Source organism: Meleagris gallopavo, chromosome 1 (genome assembly GCF_905368555.1).
Source record: "Meleagris gallopavo chromosome 1, MGAL_WU_HG_1.1, whole genome shotgun sequence".
Lineage (NCBI taxonomy): Eukaryota > Metazoa > Chordata > Aves > Galliformes > Phasianidae > Meleagris > Meleagris gallopavo.
In genome coordinates, this window is record NC_139404.1 from 166,404,429 (window position 1) to 166,430,399 (window position 25,971).

General features: G+C 41.4%; 1 protein-coding gene and 1 long non-coding RNA gene across 2 annotated transcripts in view; one reads left to right on the forward strand and one right to left on the reverse strand.

Annotated features, from left to right (window-relative positions):
- Positions 1-2,612, forward strand: part of LOC146545764 (uncharacterized) — a 193,393-nt gene extending 190,781 nt beyond the window's left edge. The window contains exon 4 of the mRNA XM_085230352.1: positions 2,142-2,612. Coding sequence (XP_085086478.1) covers positions 2,142-2,612 — 471 coding nt within the window. The remainder of the gene's footprint in view (positions 1-2,141) is intronic.
- Positions 2,613-10,085: 7,473 nt separating this feature from the next.
- On the reverse strand, positions 10,086-24,735 carry LOC146545765 (uncharacterized). Its single transcript, XR_014881279.1, has 3 exons — positions 24,149-24,735; positions 10,193-10,242; positions 10,086-10,099 (listed from the first exon to the last, which is right to left on the reverse strand). It is a non-coding gene; the product is annotated as an uncharacterized LOC146545765 (long non-coding RNA).
- Positions 24,736-25,971: the final 1,236 nt, after the last annotated feature.

A 25,971-nucleotide genomic window follows, 5' to 3' on the forward strand; every position in this document is an offset into this window, starting at 1 on the left:
TTGTGCTCAATGCAATTTTGACTTCAGTGCACGACTCTGTATTGATGCAACAGGAGCCTTTACAATATTTCATATTACCAGGAATATTTTGGCTGACTTTTTTATGTGATTTGAAATCTACACCAGTTTTTCCTACTTAAGCCTATTTCTGATTTTCTGATTTATTATTGTTATCATTATTAGCATTTGCAAACAAATCTGACTACTTGTTCTTTTGTTTATACAAACTGCGGGGGGAAAAAATCATGTTAAGGCAAACAATCTAACGTGTTTTTTTTCCAGCTGTACTATAAATAATCAGCTGAGTTTACTGGTAACCTACTGTAAAGAGGTTATCTCAGTGCTGTACTGATCACTGGAAAATGTTACTTTCTTCAGCAGTTAGAAAACAGTGGAAACCCATGGGATTAATGCTCATGGAAAGTAAAAAAAAAGAAACTAGTGATGTTCTGTTTAGTGCCTTACACTCAAATCTTTTATTCGCCCATTTGTGAGCTGCCCTTTAAGCTACAGTGGCTGCTACAGAGGCAAAAGCAATGCCCTGTTTCATGATGTCGGCTCACAACATCAGAGGCTGATGTTGGTGGTATGGCAGTAGACTTCAACCTTCCCACCAGTATCTCATTACATTTTATTGCCATGTGACAGATGGCAGCAGAGGGGCACTGACAGAATAGTGTCTGACGTGGAATTGAGGATGAAGCGAAGATGGGTCACTGAATTCCTCCATGTGGAAAAAATTGCACCCATTGACATTCACCGATGCTTGCTGACCATTTATGGAGACCTAACAGTGTATGTGAGCACAGTGAGGTGGTGGGTGGTGTTTCAGCAATGGCAACAGCAGCATGAAAGATACTCTGCATTCCAGACAGCCACACAGATTTTTACGAGCATGGCATGCGGGCTCTTATTCATACAGAGCTAATGGTGTTGACTATGTTGAAAGCATTTTGTAGCTCAGAATTTGTCACAGTGTCACTGTGCTCTTTGTAGCTGTTGAAGTTTCCATGGAAATAACTAGGAGGTACTCCTTTTGGAGCAACCTACATATATGCGGTGCAAAACAATTGCTGTTTACTCAGTGTGGCCCAGGCAAGCCAAAGGGTTGGACAGCTATGAACTAGCTGCTGTAAACAACAATTATATTCCCCTCCTGGAAGTGGTGTAGTTTGCCATTACGTACTTCTTAACTGCCCTGTAGTGCAATTGGAGTACCTTAAGCAATATGGAACTTTGGGAAGTTTAGTATTAGTTTCATATTTCCTCCCTGGCTTTCATGGCTTTCAAACATTTTTTGTACAATTCTGTATATGCATAACAGTTCCTAGTTCCCAGAATGAATGTGAACCATTCAGCATGTGGAGAAGCAGAATTATTCGCACAGCAAGAGGGAATGGTTTGTGACTTACAGGGTTAGAAAATGGGTGAAGTGAATGCTGTCCAACTCCATGGCTACAGGCCATGGGCATATGGATGGTGTCGTGGCCATAGCAATTGTCTTTCTGAAACCTATGTACCTTCTCTTGAAACCAGCTATCAACAGCAGCACTGCCAGCAGGAGCAGGGTCAGCTAGCATTCCCGCGTGTCATTCCAGAGTCCCTGTGGATAATTTAAGTTACCTATGGCAGATATCGCCATGGGTTTTGTTCACAAAGCCTCAGATCAAATGGGGCAATTCTGAGGGAAAGCTGTTTGCTGTTCTCGAACGTATACTTACTCTTGAGTTATAAAACTACTCCTGAATCTCCCTTCAAAAAGACAGGTGCAGACAAGCATGCAAATCAGTTTATTTTTAATCATTTGGGTGCTTTTTAGAGTAAGAAATTATCCACAAAGATGCAAATCTGAGAGACAGCTAGACAGACAACAGAAATGGAGAGGCTTTTATGATACCAGATTGTTAAACTGGATGAGGTTCAACAAAAGCAAGTGTAGGGTCTTACATCTAGGGAGGAATAATTGCATGCACCAATACAGGCTGGGGGATGAGCTGCTGAAGAGGAGCTCTGCAGAGAGGGACCTGGGTGTCCTGGTGGACGACAGGTTGGCCATGAGCCAGCAGTGTGCCCTCGTGGCCAAAAAGGCCAATGGCATTCTGGGGTGCATTAAGAACAGCGTGTCCAGCAGGTGGAGGGAGGTGATCCTCCCCCTCTACTCTGCCCTGGTAAGGCCTCATCTGGAGTACTGTGTCCAGTTCTGGGCTCCCCAGTACAAAAAAGACAGGGATCTCTTGGAAAGAGTCCAGCGGAGGGCCACAAAGATGGTGAAGGGCCTGGAGCATCTCCCCTATGAAGAAAGGCTAAGTGAACTGGGTCTGTTTAGCCTTGAGAAAAGAAGACTGAGAGGGGACCTGATCCAGGTTTATAAATATCTGAGGTGTGGCAGCCATAGCGGTGAGGCCAGTCTCTTTTCAGTGGTACGTGGAGACAGGACGAGGGGAAACGGACATAAGCTGCAGCATAGGAAGTTTCGCACGAATGTGCGTAAGAACTTCTTCACGGTGAGGGTGACGGAGCACTGGAACAGGCTGCCCAGGGGGGTTGTGGAGTCTCCTTCTCTGGAGATATTCAAGTCTCGCCTGGATGCCTACCTGTGCGACCTGGTGTAGGGAACCTGCTTTGGCAGGGAGGTTGGTCTCGATGATCTCTAGAGGTCCCTTCCAACCCCTACAATTCTGTGATTCTGTGATTCTGTGATACATAGCATAATTTTGTCTAATGTTTGGAGTAGAACGCATTCTTCAGCTTTGTATCTTCCCTTTCCATGTCATTAATGGCTTGCTTCCATACTGTTGTTGCTCAGTACAGGGATGCTTAGAAGTCCCTGCCAAGAGGAGAGATCTCTATGAAACACAATTAAATACATCAGGGAAAGTTCAGACAGATGAGGCAGCCAGAGCAATGGTGGAAGGACATCTAACGGAACAGAGGACAAGGACCTAAAAATTTGATGAGGTTCCTGATGTTATAAATTAAGCTTCTAGCAGAACTGAAATAGAGTCCAAGGTCTTAAGCCAAAGCTTACCAGCTTAATCACAAGTGTCTTCTCTTTCAGTGACATATCCATACTCTGCAGCAAAAAATCACCATGGTGTTGGTACAATGACAGATACTGGAGTCCTCAGATCCCATTCCAAAATGACTGATTAAGCTGAAATATCATGTCCAAAGGGTAATGAAGTAACCAAGGCATTTCATCAAGTACTCAAGCCATCTTTTGTGAGCTGAAATTGCATGTTTTCCTCTGTTAAAGTTTCCCTCTTCAATAGATTTTCAGTTGTAATTTTATAGAGTCATAGAATATCCTGAGTTGAAAGGATCACTGAGTACAGCTCTTTAAGTGTGCTTATACCAACATGAGCTGTCTTGTTATATTTTTTGATACATTTTTTAAAAATTCATTCTTTGGTGCTCAAAAGGAGACTCAAAGGTGAATAAAGGAGCTTGTTCCTGGTACAGTTTCCCTAAATGCCTTGGATAATTATATACCAAAAGCATCAAATCTTCTCTTCAGTCTAGAGAGTCAATGATCTCGATGCTGCAGTATTTTGGGCACAGGGAAAGGTTCACTGGTCATAAAGTACCACATGCATCCATGATGAGCTTGTGGAAATAAATAAGATAGCCTTCGTCCAGCAAGTATTCGGTGAAGCTGACAAAGAGAGCGTAGATAATTTCCTTGTGATCTGACTTATCAGTGGCATTGGCTCTTAGGAACTTTAGAGATCCATTTGGAAGGGAGTTTAGGAGCAGTCAGGTGGGAAGTATTTTAGGAGCACTGAGATGTGTCCCAAAACAAAGCTAAGTAACCACCTATGTAAGGAAATAAGAAACTGTGGGCCGTGTCTCCAGGGATGTTTGCAGAGCTCAGAGACTCCTGCCTGGACTCCTGCCTTCCTTTCAGAGAATGCAAGCAGGGTTGCATATGTTAAAATCCTCTGGGATGTTCTAAAAACATCCAGCATGTAGAACATTCGCTGAAGCTACATACTCAGAGCAGTATATCTTCATTTTCAGCTTGTACAGGGCCCTGGGCAAGCTGATCTAGTGCCTGATTTAGTAGTTGTCAACCCTGATCATGGCAGCAGGCTTGGAACTAGATAATCTTTGAGGTCCTTTCCTACCCAAGCCTCTATATGATTCTATGATTTCCTTTGACACTATAAAAAGGAAGAGCCAATCAGTGCCAAAAAGCGCGTGGATAGAGAGCTATAGTTCAAGCCACAATTCTGATGAGTCCCTTGTGTACTGGACTGTTATCTCACCAGCTTTATCTATCCCATCTGCTGTGAAAAAATGAACAGCTTTGGAACTGTGTGCACGAGGCTGGTAACTCTTCTGTAAGGTCGAGGACAAGGTGGAAGAAAGCTCAAATTTTTCTCTAAGGGATAACCAGCTCAGAAGTAACATTTACTACAACAGACATACCAACTGAGCATCCACCAGAATTTAACAGTAAAAGTAGTTCCCTGTGTGTAATTTAGGGCATCATATGGGACCAAAAAAAAGTTGAGGAAAGCAAGTGTAGAAAGATAAAGCAAGGAATGTGACAGGTTAGGAAGGCTGGGAAGGAAATACTACTCAAATAAATCTAAGGGAATTGGAAGCGCTGTAAACGTTGCACAAAAATGTGTGAGTCCTTGACATCATCACAGCAGTGATTTTTTGTAATGCCTAAAGCCTTTAAAAGTCAGACTTGTGACCTGAAAGGGTCAATAAAACATCTGTATTCTCCTGAAGATTGGATTAAAGGCATTAAACGCATTACATATGTTAAATAGAAAGGATTCTCTGCCCTTTGTAATGAAATCCCTTGCTGCTGCTGCTGTCTTCAGCTGCCATTATTAGTGACTAAGGCCACATGAAGATAGCTAGGATGCTTCCCTTGAGGGTTTAGATTTGACCCCTCAGAAACTTAAAAGAAAAAAAAAGCACTTGCTGTCAGCACAGTCAGCCAAAAATGACAAGCTGCAAGTGAATTTCATGGCTTGAAATCTGTTCATTTAGGGTCATTTACAGCATGAACAACAGCAGTCCTTCTCCTGATTCAGAAGGAGCACACAGGGTTACTCCAAGTTCATTTCACCCTTCACGTTAGAGTGAAGGTACCAACCCCACCCCAAAAACATGTGGAACTGTAACCAGTAAAGCAAGGTTTCCAACACTGAACAGTTCAGTACTGTTCCAGCTACAGTCGTTTTTTTGTTGTTGCTTTTAGAGCTGCAGGACAGTCAATGAGCTGGATCTGCTTAGACGGAGAGAAGGGAATGTTCTCTGGATATCCCATGATGGATGGTGAGCTGGACCTATCCTATGAGCTTGGGAGACACCAGGATGCCCCAGTATGGTACCTTGAGTGGTACACCACACCATGCAGGTCTGATTCTAGGTATGGCATGAAAATGTTGCTCAAGTCCCTCTTAGGGTATCTGAGATCTTAGTGTTTTTTGTGCTTTGATGAGTGGTTTTGTGATTTTGATCCTTACAGTGTTTAGAGGAAAAAGAATTTTCCAGCTGATATTTGCTATCCACTCATCTGTTTGGTTCTGCTATAAGCCCCAGCTGTTACATCCTCTCAGCCATGCACACAAAGGAGACAGCCACGCATGTCAGCAATGCATGTCAGGTCAATTTGTGCACGTGAACGATGCTGCCCACTTGTGTCAGGCAGCACAACAGTAGCCTAGCAACACTACGCATACCAACAGATGGACAGATGGAAGTTTTGCTTGCTTTTAACAAAAAGAAAGGGCAGCTAGAAATAATAGAGCTGTAATCAACACGTACCATTCATTCTTTGCCATGTCAACTTAGGAACATCACCTCTTCCGAAAAGAAAATGGGAGGAATTAAATCTCATATTTCGAAAATAAATATATATATAAATAGAAAAAGCAAGATGAGCTTATTTGTGCAAAAAAAAAAAAAAAATCCATAAAACATTCAGGCACTGTCAATAATGGTATAATTTTATTGAACTGATAACAAGAAGCAAAGAGGCCCTTTACTGTAACCATGGCACCTCATACAGATCTTGCATTCCTATCTCTAAAGCCCTCTACAGTACCTAGTAAAATTTTACTATGAAAGCTGTTTATCTCACAGTGCACTTGAAACAACATATATTGCCAAAAAGCAGGCTGGGAAAATTACAGAGATGGAAAATTACTGCATTAGTACCTCCCTGAACAATTCCTTCATTAAAGTAATTAGACATTTAAGACAAAACAACACAAAAACCCATGAGGTGCACAAATTTATAATGCAGCCGACATCTTTTTGGTACACACCAGGATTTGATTAGCGGTTCCAACACAGAAACACACTGCAGAGCATGAACAACATTTGTAACATTCATAGTTACAAGCCTATGAAAGGCAAATTTTTGACTTCAGTTGTGTTTCAAGTTATAGAAAAAATATGGGGTGTCTTATAGTGATATGTGTGATATAGTTATATAAGATAGTGCTAGTCTTATCACTATCTACTCATGTAAAAAGTTGGTCCCTCTCATGCTTGTAAATTCCCTTCAAGTACTGGAAGATGGCAATAAGGTCTCCCCATAGCCTTCTCTTCTCCAAGCTAAATAATCCCAGTTCTCTCAACTTCTCTTCATAGGATAGGTGCCCCAGCCCTCCGATTATCTTCATGGCCCTCCTCTGGACCTGCTCCAACGCTCCACATCCCTCCTGTACTGGGGTCTCCAGGACTGGACACAGTTCTGCAGATGAGGTCTCACAAGGGCAGAGTAGAAGGGGGCAATCCCCTTCCTTGCTGTGCTGGCCACCCCTCTCTTGGTGCAGCCCAGGATACTGTTGGTCTTCCTTGCTTAGCCTATATAACATTATAGCATCTCCCAACTAATGTGTAGGGATTGGACATGGAATTGGCCTAGCTCCTCACAACACCACTTACAATTTTCAAATGTTTACTGAAATTTTCACTTGCTACACAACTATTAACAAAGTGGAGGATTACACCCCTTGGTTCAGTGAAGTGAAAGATGGCACTTACAAAAAGACATTAGAACTGCTCACGCAGATAGCTGCACAGAGAAGTGTCCCACCACCCCAAGTGAAGCAGCAGCTAGGAAATGCTTCAATTTGTTCAAGAGTTGACTCAGCTCTTGCTAATATTTATGTCCAACCATAAACTTGTAAGCAAGGTGAATGGCAAGTAAATTTCAACTCATGCACCATTCTTTATGGTTATATGCCTTCCTTTCTTCAAGCAATCAGGTTCTAGTAGTAATTAAAATCTAGAGAAGCAAGAAAAGAGAGTTTTCTTCTTTAATCATCGTGAAGCATGTAGAAGTACTACATTTCTTCTTTGGAAGGTATAATAGACTGTTAGTAAGTGCTCACCATATGATTTAACTTTCCTAATTTCTGCAGTAAAAAATAATCTTTTTATTTGTGGGAAATGATTAGGTAAATTTAAAATGCCAGGTAAATGTTAGTATTTCCATCTACACTGATGAATCAGTCACAGTTGGAGCTTTGAGGTTCAGGTGTAGAACCATCAAGATATTTGTTCTTATTCCAAACGCCATTTTTGGAAGAGAGCATTCAATGACTTATGTACTGAGACATATGCTAGCTATGAATACACAGTGATGCCTTCAGACCTTTCCAAAAATATAGATATGTATTATAAGGTCTAGAAGAATCTCTCTTAACACCACACTGTTTGAAAATATTCCACTGAATTGAGACTTTAATTCAGGGGAGCACACGTATATCTTGAAGTTTTGATTCAGCCGCGTACCTAACCAGGTTTTGAATTCAGTACTATTCAAGAACATACTCTAAATTCAAGCCATATCTAAAGACTTGCTAAAACCATATTTTGCACTGCTACCATCACAGTGGTAGATTATCTGGGCTTCAGAATAAAACTGCCTAACTGTGAAGCACAAACAAACATCTGAAGGCAAGCAACTGGTTTTCTTGGACAGGAGTGTGGAAATGGGTGTCGGACATTTCAGAACCAGAGCTCAAAGGCACAGAAAATAATTACGGATATTCTTCTAAGTGTGATTTTAAAATATGTTTTAAAAAGAGGATGTATTTTTGAAAGTTAGATTTCAGTATGTATAATATATACATAAATAGAAATATGTATATTTCAGTTGGATAAAGAGACACTGCATTCTATTGTAGCTTGAAGAATTATGCTACAAAAAGAATAATTAATACTTTGCTGATAAAATAAATATCTGTTTAACCTTCAGAGCATTACAAATAACAATAAAAAACAATAGAGTTCAAAACTCAGAGTCTGGAAAATTGGCCTCTTTCTGTCCAGTTCTTTAATACAAGCTGCAATTTTCCAGCGACAGGTAAGAATTGATCTTCCTACACCAGATGTGATACAGCTCAAAGTAAGGCCCTAGTATTCACAACTCTCCATGCTGTGGTCTATATTATAACAACAAAAACCTTAGTGTCCTTCACACGAGTCTGTCAAAGTCAGCCCTGCTACTTACCTCACACCACTTCTAATCACACTTGACTGCTTTCTATATCAAATTACCCCACCTTTGTAAAGATATAAATCATTATAGCACTTTATCTGCTAACAGGACTGGGTGAATCACACTTCTCCTTGAAGACAACACTTCCCTCAAAACATACTTTGAAGAAGTAGCCTAGCATAAGGGAAAACTGTCAAGGATTCTATAAGGCATGAACATCATAAAAAGTGACTGTGTTTTGCTTTTTTTGCTTTTCTCCTTCTGTACAGTTGCTTAAGATCTCTGTTGAATCCTTACACTGGAAAGGGAAAGGAAAAACTCTACTCATGTATAACTGAATTTATGGGGTTTGAGATACCCTCACTCCAAGTCCTTTTCTATTATCTTCTTCACTTCTGTCTACAAAGAAACAAGTTACCTCTTCTGCCCTTCACGATGTTTTTTTGGTTTATCACGACGTTTGCGTTCTTCACGTTCAGACTGCTTCTATGTCCCTCAGTAAGAAAAGGACAGATGTGGGTTAAGAAGATATATTCTAGTTAAAATATATATACATATATACAATTGTTATCTCTTAAAATATATTCTCTTATTTTTTGTTTTTGTTTTCTTTACTTTGGTCTGGTTTGGTTTTTTTGATCTTGCAGATTTGGGAACAATGGGATCTACTAAGAATTATATTTATTGCTACCTGACTGAAGCCAGTACCAGTCTTTTTGGCTGAAAGTGGAAGAGTCTTTTGCCAAGCAAGCTGCTTGGAGTCATCCCATGGGCACTGAGTTCTTTCTAACTGCAAGTGGGTCCAGAGAGCACTCAGTACAACATCAAGACTGAAATCGTTCATCAAGACACATTAGGGAAATGCTGACAGTTTGTACACTAATGTTATGGAGAACGGTTTAGAGGAATTACATTTCTCTCTTTATTGTTATAAATGCAACCTACTTCATGATGCTGGCAATGGAAGGGAAGAGTGGAATGTCTGAAATTATAAAAGCGCAGTTAACAGATGAAGTGGCAACGCTGCTAGTAATAATGCAGAAAAGAAAGATATGGTTAGTAGATTATTTATTCTCTGTGGTAGGGAATCTAAAAGAAAAGAAGAAAAAAAAAACAGTCCAGGCTTTTCAGATAGTCATTGCAAGCAATGGGGACATAGCTGATAAGAAATTCAAATGATGGAGGGGTGAGGGGAGAGGGGAGAAGATGAATATTTTTTTCCAACCAACATGAGTTTTGAAAACATCCCTGTAAATAAATTGAGATTTAGAAGTCTAGTGATACAGCAGAATTAGTATCATATGATTCTGTGAGGCATTTAGCTTGGATTAACTTTTATTTGCAAAGCAGTGTCAGAGAGTCTTCATGGATTACACAAAACCAATAAGACACACCCAGCTTGTACAGCAGTTTCTGATCTCAGATTTGAGATCTTCTTGGCCTTCTGGAAGTGCTGGGATCATCAGGGGACTCCTAGGAGCCTATCAAGGAACCTGAGGGTTCCTACTGCCAGGTGAGGATACCTACAGGACTAAGTCCAGGGATGATGGGCACCTTACCTGCAGGAGCTGTGTGCAGGTGGACAGTCTGTGTCAATAGAGGTGTAGGAAGGTCAATATCCTTGGGATAATTAGGGAGAGGAATTAGGGGTCTCTGTGTTGTTACAGGGTTATGACATCTTCAGAATCATGGGGATGCAGTGGGATAGCTCACATCTGGAGTGCTGCCATAGATGGGGGTCTGCTCTTGAATTGACAAGGAACCTGGTGACAAAGGACATAGAAAAAACTGAGGTACTCAATGACATCCTCACCTCACTCATTACTGGTAACACCTGCCAGAGAAACTGCAGGCCTCTGAGACCAATGAGAAAATCTTGGTGGAGGAATATCATGTTAGGGAACATTGATTTTCCCATTAACATTAACACAGGGCTTAACAACGACACCTAGGTTGTGCATTATGCACACCTCCCAAGTGTGATGCTGTGATCCTTTAGGCCTCTCTGTGTCTAATAATGTCCCTTATCTGGGACACTATGAGGTTTCACTAGAAGAGAAACCAAAATGGAATACAGGATGATAGATAAAGGTAATTTCTGGTTTTATAATTACATTCAAGGCACATATTCTCGATCACAAGAAAATAATTCCACAACACTGGCCAAAGCCAAGTCAGGACAAGCACCTGCTCAGCAGTGCAAGAAGGATGGAAAAGTGATGGGTTGTTTTGCAGAGTTAGGGAGCGAACATTACCTGTGGACTGGCCATATCCAAGCTCTGCAGCTGTGCTGGTCTTGATGATAAGACAGTGTCTGTATTTCCAATACGTCTTTTTGTTGGATCAGATAGATGAAAAAACCTTGTACCTGCTCCAAGAAGGACTATGCCATAAAGAGCAGAGACAAAGACAACAACGAACAACTGCAGTAACTTATAATTATTTGTGTTTGATCAATCTCAAGAAGGATGACAAGCAATATCCACTGGGAGATGGTATTATGAAATATTTTCCAACCCAGTCAGCATCTGGTTTAAATTATTTTTACTATAATACAGTTATGTTTCATCCACAGTCCTTTCCTACTGTGCTGTTTTCTCTCCAAGAAAAAGTTAGATGCCAAACTCAGACATGAATGTTCTGAATAAACAAAATCCTTCATTCTCAAATTTTTCACAATAGTACAACAATACAGATGCTGTGGCATCTAATGAGGTAGGAAACAGCATAGGATGTGTCTCCAGTGTCTCCAGTATCTAGCCTACTTTTAATAAGTACTTGCTGAAATGCATGGATTGTAAGAGAAAGCACCATCCTGCCAGCTGGTGGTTTGCACTCAATTCCCAGGGCCAGACCTTCCTATTGAATTAATACTAAGCCTGCATCTTCTTCCTCTGTGCTGTTTCTTCACTTTTATCTCTGCTCAACATCCTCAGACTGCACAATGCCCAACACCCATTGGCACAACTCTCATGTAGCAAAGAGAGACTTGTTCAGTTACATATACAGTCAGAGGGGCAGAAACATGACACAGCTCATCCCCCTCCTTTCAGGCATCATCTGTCATACAGCTACAAAAAGCACTAGCAATTGCAGGAAGGAAGAGAGGGAGGTGATGGGCTGCACATCTCAGCAGGAGCATGTACCTGTTGGCTCTTGCATTGAGCCCTTTCCAAGAATGGGAAGTTCCTTGTCCTGTGACCCTTAAAACAGTGGGTGAAAAGATACGGAAAAGTCTTTTGTGCATACTGCTTCTTTCCTAATCTTCTTGAGCTCTTTCAACATCTTGCTGCCAATATGGCACCAATCATAAATTTGTGACATTTAACATGTTCGGCATGAGATACATTTATCACACCTGCTCCTAATCCCAACAGCTCAGAATTCCTTCTAGTTAGAAGATTCACCATTATTTTGCAAAACAAAAGTAGTTCAATGGACCAGTGCAGGCTGACAGTAATTAGTCACTGCAGAGTGAACAACACCTTTCCCTCATTGCTCTGGGTGTTGTCTTCAGCAGGAGTTGCCTGCTCTGTGCATCTCTGGCCCTCAGAAGTTGAGGCTGGAGAAAGCCAATGAGCTCTCACTGGAACAGGCACAGAGCAGTGAGGTCATGAAGCACCACATATATTATGCTCTGCTTTCTCAAACATCTCTCACAACAGAGTATAAAAAGAATAAGCAAAGTCATCTCTCCTACAAGGAATTGGTTACTACTGGGGGAAATCTTCTGCAGACCAGAAACTTTTTCTACACACATATTCACATGCTTACAGATAAATATAAGTGTTCTTACAAAAAGACTGCAATTACTTTGGGTGAAAACATCAAATACTCACATTGCAGCTATGCAGTTGTACTGTACTCAGCAATGTTGAGGCTGCTCACAGGTACTGTAAATCTACCTTTGAAAGGGAGATAACAGCAGGACAGGGGAAATGGTTTTAAGATAAGGAGGGGAAGATTTAGGTTAGAAGTCAGAGGGAAAATTCTTTACAGAGAGAGTGGTGAGGTGCTGGAACAGGCTGCCCAGAGAGGCTGTGGATGCCCCGTCCCTGGAGGTGTTCAAGGCCAGGTTGGATGGGGCCCTGAGCAGCCTGGACTAGTGCTAAATGTGGAGGTTGGTGGCCCTGCATGTGTCAGGGAGATTGGAGAATCATGACCCTTGAGGTCCCTTCCAACCCTGGCCATTCTGTGATTCCGTGATTCTGTGATTCAGTTTTTGACTGCAAGAAAGACATTGAGGCCCTGGAGCATGTCCAGAGAAGAGCAAAAAAGCTTCAAGGGGTCTGGAGCACAAATATTATGGTTAGCAGCTGAGGGAGCTGGGATTTTTCAGTCTGGAGAAGAGAAGGCTGAGGGGAGACCTTATTGCTCTCTTATACGACCTGAAAGGAGGTTGTGATGAGATGGGGTTCAGCCTCTTCTCCTATGTAGCAGTGATAGGATAAGAGGTGATGGCCTTAAGTTGCACTAGCAGAGGTTCAGTTTGAATATTACGAAAAATTTCTTCCCAGAAATACTGGTGAGGCACTGACACAGGCTGCCCAGGGAGGTGGTGGAGTCACCATCCCTGTAGGTGTTCAAGAAATGTGTAGAGTGGCACTAAGGGACGTGGTCAGTGGGCATGGTGGGGATAGGGTGATGGTTGGACTAGATAATCCCAGTGGTCTTTTTCAACATTTATGATTCTATGAATCTATGAATCCATGCTTCCCTTACTCCTCTACTCCTCCCCAAGGACGCTTGTGGACTCTTCTACATGATTTCCATATGGCATATACTGTGCCATGTTGCTTCAGTTTTTCCCGTGTAAATCCCCAAGAAATAAATTATGGTTTTTGTACATGTGAAATCCAGCGTAGGAAACCATGAAAAATGAATGTCTAAGGTCAAGGTTGTTTATGAAATGGATTGCTCAAAGGTGAAACCTTCAAAGGACAGAGCAATTTATGCTATTTACTATGTAAGTAAACTTGGAATAAAATGTGAGCTATCCCACAATCTATAGCATGGTCTTTAACAGAAATGTCAGCAAAGATTTTTATGCCACATTTTTGGCAATCACTTTAAGCTACACCAGTGAGCAAGGGATATTTTAACAGCTATTCTGGGTAGACCATGTTTGTATTTGCAAGTTTTCTCCCAGGCTGTATGATTCGTGAGCTGATGGCATAATTGGCATTATGCATATAAACCTTGCATAGCATGTCCTCTGAGTCTGGCTGATACTGAGATTTGGAAATAGACAACTTTTGTAAATAAAAGTGTGAAAGTCATAGAAGGTCAGAAAACAGGAGAAACAACTTCAGCTGCCCCCTGATCACTGAGGTAGAAATGGGCAAAGTGATGGAAACGCATCTTCACTTACTGCTGAAAATTACACAGCAGGAGAAAAAATCAGATAGTCTCAGTACGTGCCAGCAAAAACAAGTCACAACAAGGCTGGATCCTTGCGCTATTTCCAACACTATACACTGCTGGGTCATTTTCTCCGCTATCTTGTCCTCATTATTTGCTCCTTACGAGCTCCTAATTGCTTTGCAGAACCAATTCCTGTCACCCATCCAGAAGTTCTTGGCATCTTGGCAGTATGCCCGCCTTGGCATCAGTATTTACTCCTTAGTTCTGATAATGGTCACCTACATTTTCTTCCTGCTTCTAAAGTGTCTCCTCTGTTGGTGGCATGAGGCTAGGCTGAACACGGGTCAGATAGGATTTATTACAGCCAGCCCTTCTTTGCTGTGTGTCTGGAGGCTATCTGTCTGTATTATTTCAAGCCTCACACTGGATTTTTTCCCTTCTGTGATACTTAGGTAACAATATCCTAAGTTTATTCTCAGGGGCATTTGAGTCAAAAGCCCTTCATTTCAAGCATAGCTGACATTAGTTGCCCACACAATACAACAGTCTCAAATTGTTTGAGAAAGGGAAATAAATGGAACCGTCTAATCAATATAACAGGCGAATTTGAAATGCCCATCCTTCATTTAAGTGCCTTTTCTAAAAGCCAGTGTTTTATTAATCATATTCCTGCAAACTGCCTTAAACTGAAAGAAAGCAATTACTACCACTCATTACACTTAGCCAGGAAAGTATTTCTCTATTAGGAGTTCAGTAGAAATATGGGCACACTTTCAGGAAGAAGGGTTATTGGCAAAGACTGTTTTCATGTAGCAAGTAAACTGTCAGCAATAAAAACTAGCATCAGGCTGGGAGAAACAATGGAGGGGCTGTTATCACTGGAAGCTTTCCCTAAGCGGAACAGTTCCCTAGGAGGAACTATTTCTGTAGCAGTCAAGTACCAAGCCTAGTCTGGAAGGACAAAAGTGTTGTGCCACTTCCCTCCTTTTTTTCAACTGTGCAAAAGTAGAATAAGAGCCTCTGTTAGATATCCCATGGAGACACAGCCCATGCTGTTATGGTTCAGACTTGAAGGCTGTGTCTTCTCCCAACACTAGTGAGGAAGTTGCCGTGCATGTGTGCAGAACATGATCATTAAGCTAAATATCTGTTTTAAGTTAAATATCTCTTTTAAGCTAAATATCTGTTTTGGAAGATGAGCCAGACTGTGATGTGTTACTCCAAAATATTAGTCTAGTAAGAGTTAGTCCCAGTGTTGCCAAAATGCCAGTTTACCTACCATCCTTTAGTCATTCTCACAGGTGGTTCAGAAAAACCCTTCAAAGGAGGGTCATGTGTTAGGAAAAGGTTCTGAATCAGAGGGTGATGGGCATGGAACAGGCTGCCCAGGGCAGCAGTCATGGCTCCAAGCTGCCAGAGTTCAAGAAGCATCTGGACAACACTCCCAGGCATATGGTCTGATCTTTGGGTGGTCTTGTGTGGAGCTAGGAGTTGGGCTTGATGATCCTTATTGGACCCTTCCAACTTGGGATATTCTACAATTGTGTGACTCTATGAAAACCTGAAGCTTGGCAGGTGGATGGCACCAATGCAGTAAGTAGATGAGACAACAGCATTGCATGACAACATGAATATTGCCTCATCCACTGCATCCCTCTGCCTTTGATATTCTCCATTTGGGGCAGTTAGATCTCCCTATGGTGTTTTTCTTGTATGTCAGGGCATGATTGACGTTCATCTTCTTTTCTGGCTGAACAAATGCTCCAGCACTGGTTATTAACGTAGAGAATGGAATCATAACTAAATACCTTAATAACAGCTCCAAGAGCCTTCAATTGTGGTCATCTTATGCCTTCAAAAACAATGCCTTTTCATATTACTTCATATTTCCTGGAGAAGCTGAAGATCAGGGAGAGGGGGAAGGCGACATGACATCCTTGAGCATCTGTAAACTATACAGAGGAAAGCATTGGTGCCCGTTCCTTTATAACCCAGCCCTTTGAAATGCCTTCTAAATTGAAACTGGAGACAATCCAAACTGAAAAGGAACTGAATGATTCATATGCCAAAAGGATCTCAAAAGCTTCCTTTTTGTGTGCATGGGTAGCAGTCCCGCTGCTGTCACCAAAGTACTAATTTCTCTGATAGCAGTGAAGGGCACAGCTTGAAGTTCGAAGAAATCTCGCAAGCATGACCAAACAGGGATGCAGAAGGTTCTCTCCAGTGTACTTGTGGGATGACTTGACCCCAGGAATGAATACCTGACTCCTGAACTGCTGGAGCCTTCAGCCTCGTAGAGCTGAAAGTGAGCCTGCTGCACCTCGCATTCTTTTTGTGCTGTGAGCATCAAATACAAAGATCTGATGGCTTGCATCCTGTGATATAAATTAGATGGAAAAAAAATAAAGGTCTTTCTCTCTGCAATTGCCATGAAAAGCTGAGAAATTATTTCCTGATTGGGATTTTTGAGTAAGAATGTGTGTTTCCAAGTGACAGAGACCCTCTGAAAACCAAATCTAGAGCAAATTCACCAAAACCCAAACAAGGCTCTCCATTACTTGTTTAATTGCCACTAGGTAATTCATGTTTATCAATTTGATTCAAAGGGACCACCTGCCCTTTGCCTTTTGGATCAGGCAGCTCCTTGAATGACTCAGACACTGGAAAGATTTCCATCCCACTGACAGCAGGCAGCAGGGCTCAAAGCTACACTCAGATACATACTAACAGCCCTAGATCCCACATCCTTGAGGGATGCAGAGGTCAGATCCTCTGATTTAAAGGTCAGATTCAAAAAATGTCAACCTTGTTTTCCCTCTTGAATGAAAAGCTTAACTAAAGTACAAAGTAATTTCAACTAGTTTAAGTCTCAAATGGGGGCTAATGGAAAATCATGGTGTTCTGTAGAGGACAATCCAGATATCGAGTGGAGCAACTCTCAGCCTTTAAAGGGGCAGAAATAGAACTCTGCTGATGGATGAGAAGATATTATCTGGAAACAATCCAAGAAATTCACTACAGAGATAGTCGGCGTAGAAATGTGATACGAAAAGCCACTCTAGGTCTCAGCATATTTGTGTATTTAATATTTTTCTGATCCCTACTCTCTGTTCCTGGTCTTGCTTTTGATTGTGTGTCCTTCTCAGTCTTCCCTTTCACTCCCTTGCTTTCTGATACTCATTTATTTCTATCAGTAGGTGCCTCTCCAACTTCATGTTTTCAGACTTGCCTCTTCCCTCCCTTCCTCCATCCTTTCACTGCTGAAGACAAAGGTCTCAGTCTGAATACTCCAATTTGTTGTGAACAAGGCTCTTTGGAGAAAGTTCTGGATGTGTGCACATAGTGATACATGCTCTCCTTTCGTTAAGCAAAAATATGGAGAAGGAAAAGAAGATAAAGGTAGAGGTACAGGATGTCAAGATGAGAGGTGAGTGAAGCTTTTCTGTAGCTGTTGCCCCTAATGCCCCAAAATCCCAGAACTGATCTCCACACAGAAAAAAAAGAAAGAAAAAAAAAAAAAAAGAAAAAAAAAAACACGGAGAGGAGAGGAGAGGAGAGGAGAGGAGAGGAGAGGAGAGGAGAGGAGAGGAGAGAAGAGAGGAGAGGAGAGGAGAGGAGAGGAGAGGAGAGGAGAGGAGAGGAAAGGAGAGGAGAGGAGAGGAGCAGGCATTCTTTGTTCTTGGTGCTGGATGCACAAGGGGATCCTTCCACCTAATTGTGCATGCCTTGCACAAAAGATTTTCAACTCATACACATTACTTGTGTTACATATGCAGAGGTTTTCCCAGACATTACATACATATTCAATGCTTCTCCCAGAATCATTAATACAGGGTTCTATCTCCTTGCCTTAACTGCATAATACTTGCTTTCACAATCAGCAGAAATTCCCTTAACTATTCAATATCAAGACTTGACAGAACTTCCTTATCTGCTCAGTACCAGGAGTTCAGCATATCATCCTTATCTATTCGGTACAAAAACATAGACTCTTCCTGTTTTCTAAACAAACTGCTGGGCTATCCATCAACGAGCATTAGGAAGCTTAACAGTACTATTTCAACTTGTATCAGAGTGAGGCTGAAGGCAGAGTCTTTCCCCATTGCTTTTGCCATGCCATTGAAATTAGCAGTTCTCCTCAACAGCAGGGATTGGTGTCCTCTCCACTTAGTGGCATTCACTTTCAAGCATGATCTCCTTATACTGCAAGATGAGTCTGCTTCATTTTTCTCTCATTCAGGTGCTACTTTTCTCATCTTTCTATCTAGACCATCCAACTCCAAGACTTCCTGCCATGGCACTGGAATCATTAATCAAGGAAGAATTCCTAAAGAGTACCCGCCCAAAATGAATCTATTTCAACTATTCATCAACAACATCTGTCTCGCTCTGTGTAGTCTCATCTCAGTGGATCTTGGATTTGTGTCAATACCAACAGCTCCTGTTTCTCTGCAGCCTGTAAAAATTAAATCAGAAGGAAAGATCATCAGCCTGCAAAGCATACAGGCCACTTCAAGCAGGAAAAAAGTGAAACAAAGCATCTGAGAGACAGAGGAGGAATGCCTTGGAAACTGGAACAAGTCAGGTCAATAAATGGGTGAACTGCAATAGGCACAGGCAGCCTGACAGTAGTAGATCACACCAAAGGAACTGTGTAATCTGATGAGCTCACTGTACACAGAGACAATGGAATAACTAGAAGAAAGATTGGTCATATGAATGGTAACAAAGAAAGACTGTCCATACCAAATGGTCAGGGGCAATAGAAAGCAGAGAATGTAGAGATACATTTTGATGGTGAAGCTGTCACAAGTGCTGCATTTAAGCAGGCAAGCAAGGAAGGGAAAGACTAGACTAGGTTTGTCCCACAGGAAAAAGGGTTAATCCATGACCTCAGCATCCTATATGCCTGTAAGCTCCTCTACACTTCTTTCCCTGACTCCTTATTGTTTATTCACATACTCACCTTCAGCCATTCTCTGTTTTTTCCAGATATGTTGTCTGTTTGCAAATTACCAATGTGAGTTTGAGCCTCCTTCCTGCAAAAACTTTTCTCACACCATCAGGTCTCCAAAGGCAGTTCCACAAGCAAAACTATGTGTGTGAGAAAGTATTTTCTGACCTCAGCAGTCACCACCTCCTTCAAAGCATTAGCACAGAATTTGCTCAGACTACAACTCATAATGGAAATGATGAAAATGGAAAAGTTGAGAAGCAGAGCTAGCAGAGAATTATCTATCAGTACATATTAAAATTGCATGATCAGAAATAGAGATTCCCTTTTTCAATGAGAAAATAATGATGGACAATCAGATGACACAGAATAAGAAGACAGGAATTAAGTTTTCAGTGCCTTCTGCAGCTCAGCAGTCATAGACCTTCCATTAATTCTAGTTGTAGAAGAGATGATGTATTAATTAGGTTTTGCACAAGGCATGTCACGTTAATTAAATATCTATTTGAACTAGGAAAACAGGAAAATGGTTTATTTTCTTTCCTTATTCCTCGGCATGAGCTGAGTATTTTCTTACATCATTTCAAAGAATAACAGATAGTTCTTATTAGGACTGAAATCTAAAATTCTTAATGAGGCATGGAAATCAAATCAAAGTATAGACTTACGTAATATGCAGTTTACAAAAAATAGTTGCCCATTACATTGAAAATATATAAGCTTGTTTTAATAGCTGTGCATTTTATATTTGACATGAGATAACATTACCCACTTTCTTTAAGTCTTCAACTTTCTGAATTGCATAATGATTAATGCCACATAAATACTTCAGGAAGATCTGACCTGCTTCAAAATAGCAATGAGACAGACTGCCAGGTAGGAGCAGAGTTCAAATCATCCAAATATGACTCATCTGGTTCACTCCTACTGCCCTTGCTATAAATACAAAAGCAGGGGAATAATCCATTTCACATCAGATCATAGGTGCTGGAGTTGGTGACCTAAAATAAGGGCTAGACCTCCCTACCTACAGCACTGCGAATCAGAGAATCATAGAATCAAGGTTGGAAAAGACCACTAAGATCATCTAGTCCAACCACCAGCCCATCCCTGCCATGCCCACTAACCATGCCCACTCAGTGCCACGGTTCTTGAACACCTCCAGGGACAGTGACTCCACCACCTCCCTGGGCAACCTGTTCCAGTGAATGTTCCACCCCTCTTTCCAAGAAGAATTGTTTCTAATATTCAAACTGAACCTCCCCTGATGCAACTTAAGGCCATTACCTATCATCAACACTGTTGCCTGGGAGAAGAGGAATGAAGCAGGTCTTAGGAGTCTGTCTGTCCATGTCCTCCTTATCCAGCAGCTGCATTAAGTAGAGGTAGTATTGCTCTAGAGATCCTCAGATTAAAATATAGTTTGACATTTTTTTTCCCCTCTCCTTCACAACACTATTTTGATATAATCTCTATCTGGCACATGAGTGTCCTGCCTGCAAAGGCCATTCTTGCTACCACTGCACTCTGCCTCGGTATTGTGGAACATCCAGAAATTACCTGTGGTGATAAATTGCATCTTTTCCTACTTTGCTTTTATTCCTGCAGTCAGATATCATTTGTTTGGCCGTAATAGGGCATGACTTTCAAGAGGAGGTTTGATTATTTGTGTTTATTGCTGACCAAGGTTGTGCAATAAAGTTCATGAAAGGGAAACTAATACAGCATCTCATACCTTTTGGAACACTTAATCAATCATATTCTTGCAAGCTATGCATGAAAAATACTGGCAGCTCAAGACTTACAAAGAAGATGAGTACCACCACACATCAACCACTGACATTCTTCTCAGGCATTTATCAGCAGGGAAGCTGCACAAATTTTGTTGTCAGTCAGTCTTATTGAACAGACAAAAGAGGTCTCCTGTGGGCAGTGCAGCTGAACTCTGAAATGCTCCATCTCTTTCTCCAGTCACTGCAATATTGCACATCTGTGCAGGAAGTTTCCTCCTGAAGAATTTCATGTATATACAAATGCTTGCTCTCAATAGTGCTAACAAGATGCTGTTGGGCAAAGAGAGAAGCATGTGATGTCTTTCATAGAAGCATAGAATCATCTCATTTGGAAGGGACCCTTAAAGGCCATCTAGTCCAACTCCCCTGTGACGAACAGGGACACCTGTACAGCTCAATCAGGTTCTCAGAGCCTCGTCCAGCCTGACCTTGAATGTCTCCAGGGACAGGGCATCCACCACATTCCTGGGCAACCTATTTCAGTGCCTCATCACCCAACAGGCCAGAGAAGTATGCAAGGGCACTGGGGGTACTTCAAAGCAAAAAAGTTTGGGAAGTAGGAAAAGGACCTGGATAGCTACTCACGGAAAATTGGTGAAGGGCTCTCGTGGGAAGGAGTAAGAGGATTGGGTAACAAGTGGGAAATGAGAAGAGTTTTCAAAAGGCCAAAGATGGCAGAACAAGGGGTATTTTGAGCTGTTGTGCTGGGCCTGGGACAAAGGGCTAGGAGGAAAAACAGCCACCTACAAGCCTACAAACAACCACAAAGCACAGAAGTTTGTTTTTTTTTTTTTTAAAAAAAGCACAAAGTACTCAAATACAGTGCTTCTAAAATCTCCCAGAACCATACAAGCATGAGAATGCAGTAAACACTTCACTAGAGTTATGAGAGATGCTGCACCTAATTGGGACCACCTCAGGAACTCAAACCAGTGTGGCTTTGACCAAAACACCTTGATAGCCACTTTCAGCATTTCAAAAAGGGCCATAAGACTACCATGATTTTGCTGCTAGAGCCCCGTTTTGCCACAGGGCAGAAAGGACCATGGTCAGCATGACAGGACACCAGCTAAGTGCTGTTCTGTGCAGTACAGTGAACTCACAGGGTGACAGCTGCCATCAGCTTCTGAAAGAATTAACCCACCCACTCACCACATCACCCTATTTGTCCTGTAGTACAATCTGGGAGGTGATCACTGTCAGTGAAAGCCTAACGAGAGACCATATGGGGCTCATGAGTACTTAAAATGGAGACAGTTCTCCTGAACCAAAAAAAAAATAAAGCATTTTTGTTTGAATCGCTTGAATCACTGGACTGCAATAGATGCAATGAAAAGGGCGAATTACCTGTTGGCAGGTTTTCTTTTTCAAAGCTGATAGATGAAAAAAGTGTGGAATTGCCATATTTGGGATTTCTTGTGTTCTTTTTCATACAACATCCTTTGGAAAAATCTCTCCGGATGATTCACAGCAAGGAATTGTGTAGTTAAGGATGTAATTGAGCTCTCTGAAAAGGTTACAGGGAAGAGAAAGAAAAATAACTCTTCTCTTTTGCTTAGAATGTCTTTTTTTAAAAATGATCTACTACTTCCAGTGAAAAATCTCAAATAAAGACTAGCACAATGGTCCCAGAGATAACAGTGCTTGCCTTAGGTTAATTAAACCAGGAAAGCTCTCTGCTGAGCAAGATATAGTAGAAGTATTCATTGGATTTTGTAAGTTATGTGCAGAACTGACAAGGTCATATGCTCAAAGATGACTTCATTACATAGCTGTGTTAAGATCACAATGAGAGGTAGATCACCAGCTAGAAACAACATCATACGTCAGAACGGCTTTTTTTTTTTTACAGGGCAAACCTCACGACAGTATATCTTCGAAGCTACACCTTCCCACAAGATTTGTAAGAATCCATTACTTAAACTGATGATTTGTGAAACACTTAGGATACAGAATCAAGTCAGCTACCTGGTATTCCAGCTACCATCCATCCCAAGGCAAGACATGGCCATCTCTCCATTTACCATCCATCTCTGAACTCTCTATGTGGGAGTAAGACAAATGAAAGACCTGCATGGGAACATTTTGCTTGGAAAGTCAGCCTGTTTAGCATGTCACAGGTAGTAAACCTGACTTGCACAATGGAAACAGTGAAAAATGGTCCACTGCTGCTGTCCTGAAAGCTTGTCCGTGCTTACATGGAGGAGATGGCCAACCTTAACAGTAATTGATTTTAAATAATAATCAGCTAAGGAAAAGATTAAGAATAAGCTAAAATGAAGTCTGATCTGGAATCAGTGTTGATCACACTTTGAGAAGGAGGTTGGACATCCCGAAACCCCTTCCAGCCTGCATATCTATGATCCCTAAAGGTGCTTTTGCTCAACTCACATGGCTGCAAGGCACGGGATGAAGGAAATCTACCTCACATCAGCTCAGAGCAGCAACTCCTTGTCAGCACAAGGCTTGCCAGTTCTACACTTCTGTGAAAATAGAAAACTGGAGGGGCAATGGATGAAGCTGATTAAGTAAGGTTAAGGAGAAGGACCTGGAGATCTTTGTACTTGGAGTACTTGTACTCCAAGGGTACTGCTTAAAGATTTGCAGTACTGATCTTCCTGAAAAGAAGAGTGAATGGCATTTCAATTAGAATCAACTTTTAAAAGAGAAAAACAGTGCAGATATCCTGATTTACCCTTATTTCAACACAAATATCTCTCTGGAAAGAAAAAAAAAAGTAAAAAAAATGACTCCACAAAATTGGTATTACTTTACTGTGGGCTCCATGCTGCTCTTTGACTTCAAGCTCCATTATATTTGCTGAAGTTCCATCCACCAGGTAGTAAATACACATTTTAAATGAGATGCAAATTCAGTGAAGTGATTCCTAAACAGCAAAGTAGCTTTTAGGTGATCTGGAATGGATGAATGCTTTCAGGAATATTTTCAGGAAGGATGGAAATACTGAGGCTGGGGCCCACGGAGCAGTGCATGAACCCCATACCCCTACTTTGAGAAAATGAGCTGCTGCCAGAAACTAAAAGTGGAAAGGGGGCAGTGGAATTATCTTGAGAAAGCAGTTGCAGTGAAAAGGGTGTTTAGCTCGCAAAAAATTGGGAGAATATTAGTCAAGACTATAAAACCCATTTGGATGCACACTTTCAAGTAGCAATCAACAGGCAACAGATAGAAATGGGGAGAAAAACTTAGGTTGTGTGTTTTCTCAGCTGCCTTGATGCCTCTTTTTATGGATTATTATTAGTTTTATACTGGGAAAGTCCATTTTAAATATGGGTTGTCCAGACAGTCCAATTTGCCCTTGAATTTGGTCTGGTGGCAGAGTTTGTGGTTTGCTAGTGAAGTGAACACCCCATGATGAAGTCTCTTCTCTGATACATTTTTTTGTTGTGTTTTTACAAAGATATAGATTCCAGAATGGCAGCTGGGATTCCAGCAGAGCTCTGCTTTCTCAGGCAATGGTAGTGACCCAGTTTGCTGGTAACATCAAGCAACAACGCTGGTTCCACACTAATTATCTCTTTAAAAACTGGTTCTTACCTTTTCTTTCAAAAAGATTGGTGCAATTCTTGCTTCCCCTGAAGTCTCACCAATCTGATGATTTGGAAAGTGGTCACAGCACTGAGCTTATCAGAGTTCAAGAAGCATCTGGACAATGCTCTCAGCCATATAGTCTGATTTCTGTACGGTCCTGTGTGGAGACAGGGGTTGACTCAATGATCTTTACAGTCCTTTCCAACTCAGGATATTCTTTAATTCTATGTTTCTATGATGGAAGCATTGCTACTGAGAGGTGCCATCCTTTCCCATGGTGTGATCAGTGAATTTCCCATTCTTTTGGTCATTTTGGTCCCAAAACGTTCGCAACATGATGATGAGTTAACAATAGGTTGTTTCTTTTTTACAGTAAAAAGAAACACACTCTTAAAGTGTTCATTCTTTGGTAGTGCTAAAAAAAAAAAAAAAAAAAAAAACATTAAAAAATAGAAAGAAAAACTGACGTTTCTAAAGTAATAAAACTACAGCAGCATGTACTGCAGAGCAATAATTTCGATAGGGCAGTAGCCTGTAAGGGCTGGGCCACAGGAACCCAGGGCCTCTTCCACTCCATCCTTACTCGGGATCAGTCTTCAAGTCTGTTTGCAATAATATCTGTCTTTTGGTTTTTTTTTCCCTTTTCCTCAAAGACACCCTGTAAAAGCAGTCCATTTCCTCCCCTCTCTTCAGCAATGTTTCAGAGATAGTTGTAGGACAGTACAGCTTTATAGAGCAACAATCTTAGTGTGAAGTTTTACAGCCAGTGGAAGCCATGAGCAATTTTTCCTTTTCATTCCTTATTCAGAGAGTTTAAGACCTCACTGTGAAATACAAAGAAAACAATAATTCAGTACAATTTAGCCTTGTGCTGCCATGGTGACTGGTAAAAGAAAAGAGTAACAAAAGTCAACAAGGTGAAGAACTATGAAGTGTTTTCACACACACACACAAAAATAAATTCTAGACCTTCAAATGTAGGAGGTTCAAAAAAAAAAGCCACAAGCAGACATATACCATATGCCAGCCTGCTTGTAGCCTTATGAACACAGAGTCAACATAAAGTAAATAATAACAGAAACCAATTTCAGAATAAATTTCATTTACTCAAATGCCCTTAGAGAGAGTAGCCAGGGAATGTGCAACATTTTGGCAAATAGTACAGCAAGGGCAGTCCTGTGTGAGCTGCATTTTACCCTCTGTGTGTTCCTCCGTGTATGAACCCTTCTTTGTTTTCTGACTCAAAGCTTGCTTCCTGAGGTATTTCTTGTGATAAAACTTTTGGAGATGAGAGGTGGGTGTTGCCCTGTGGCAATCAACGTCACTGTCTGGACAATTTTACATTTGAAAGAATTTCTTTGGAGCTGTTGACCTTTGGAAAAGAGTGCTCAGAACTGTTTACTGGTGGAAGATCTGTCCTGTGACCAAATAACTCCTGTTTGCTATGGGAGATTGGGGGATGATATCATTGTATCCTGCGAAGGCAAGATACAAGTTGTCACCTCCATACTCCTTCTTATCTGTTGGCAAGGCCAGGGAGACGGGAACAAAAGGAGTTCCTGCTGAGATCCAAAAGCCAGAAGTGTCACTCCAAAAGGAGCTGACTCAACCACTTTGGACTTATAAATAAGTTTGTCTGCCATTGAAAATCAATCACCATCATTGCTGTGGTCACCATCATCCTCAGCAGAACAACAACGCTCAGTGACCCACCACTACTGAAGATCAATGACTGAACTACGAACCTCGCTGGATCCATGGTGGTGACTATCTCCCTCTTGCTTGTAAGACTCCTTGCTTTCATTTCCTATCTTTTCTATTGCCCTTCT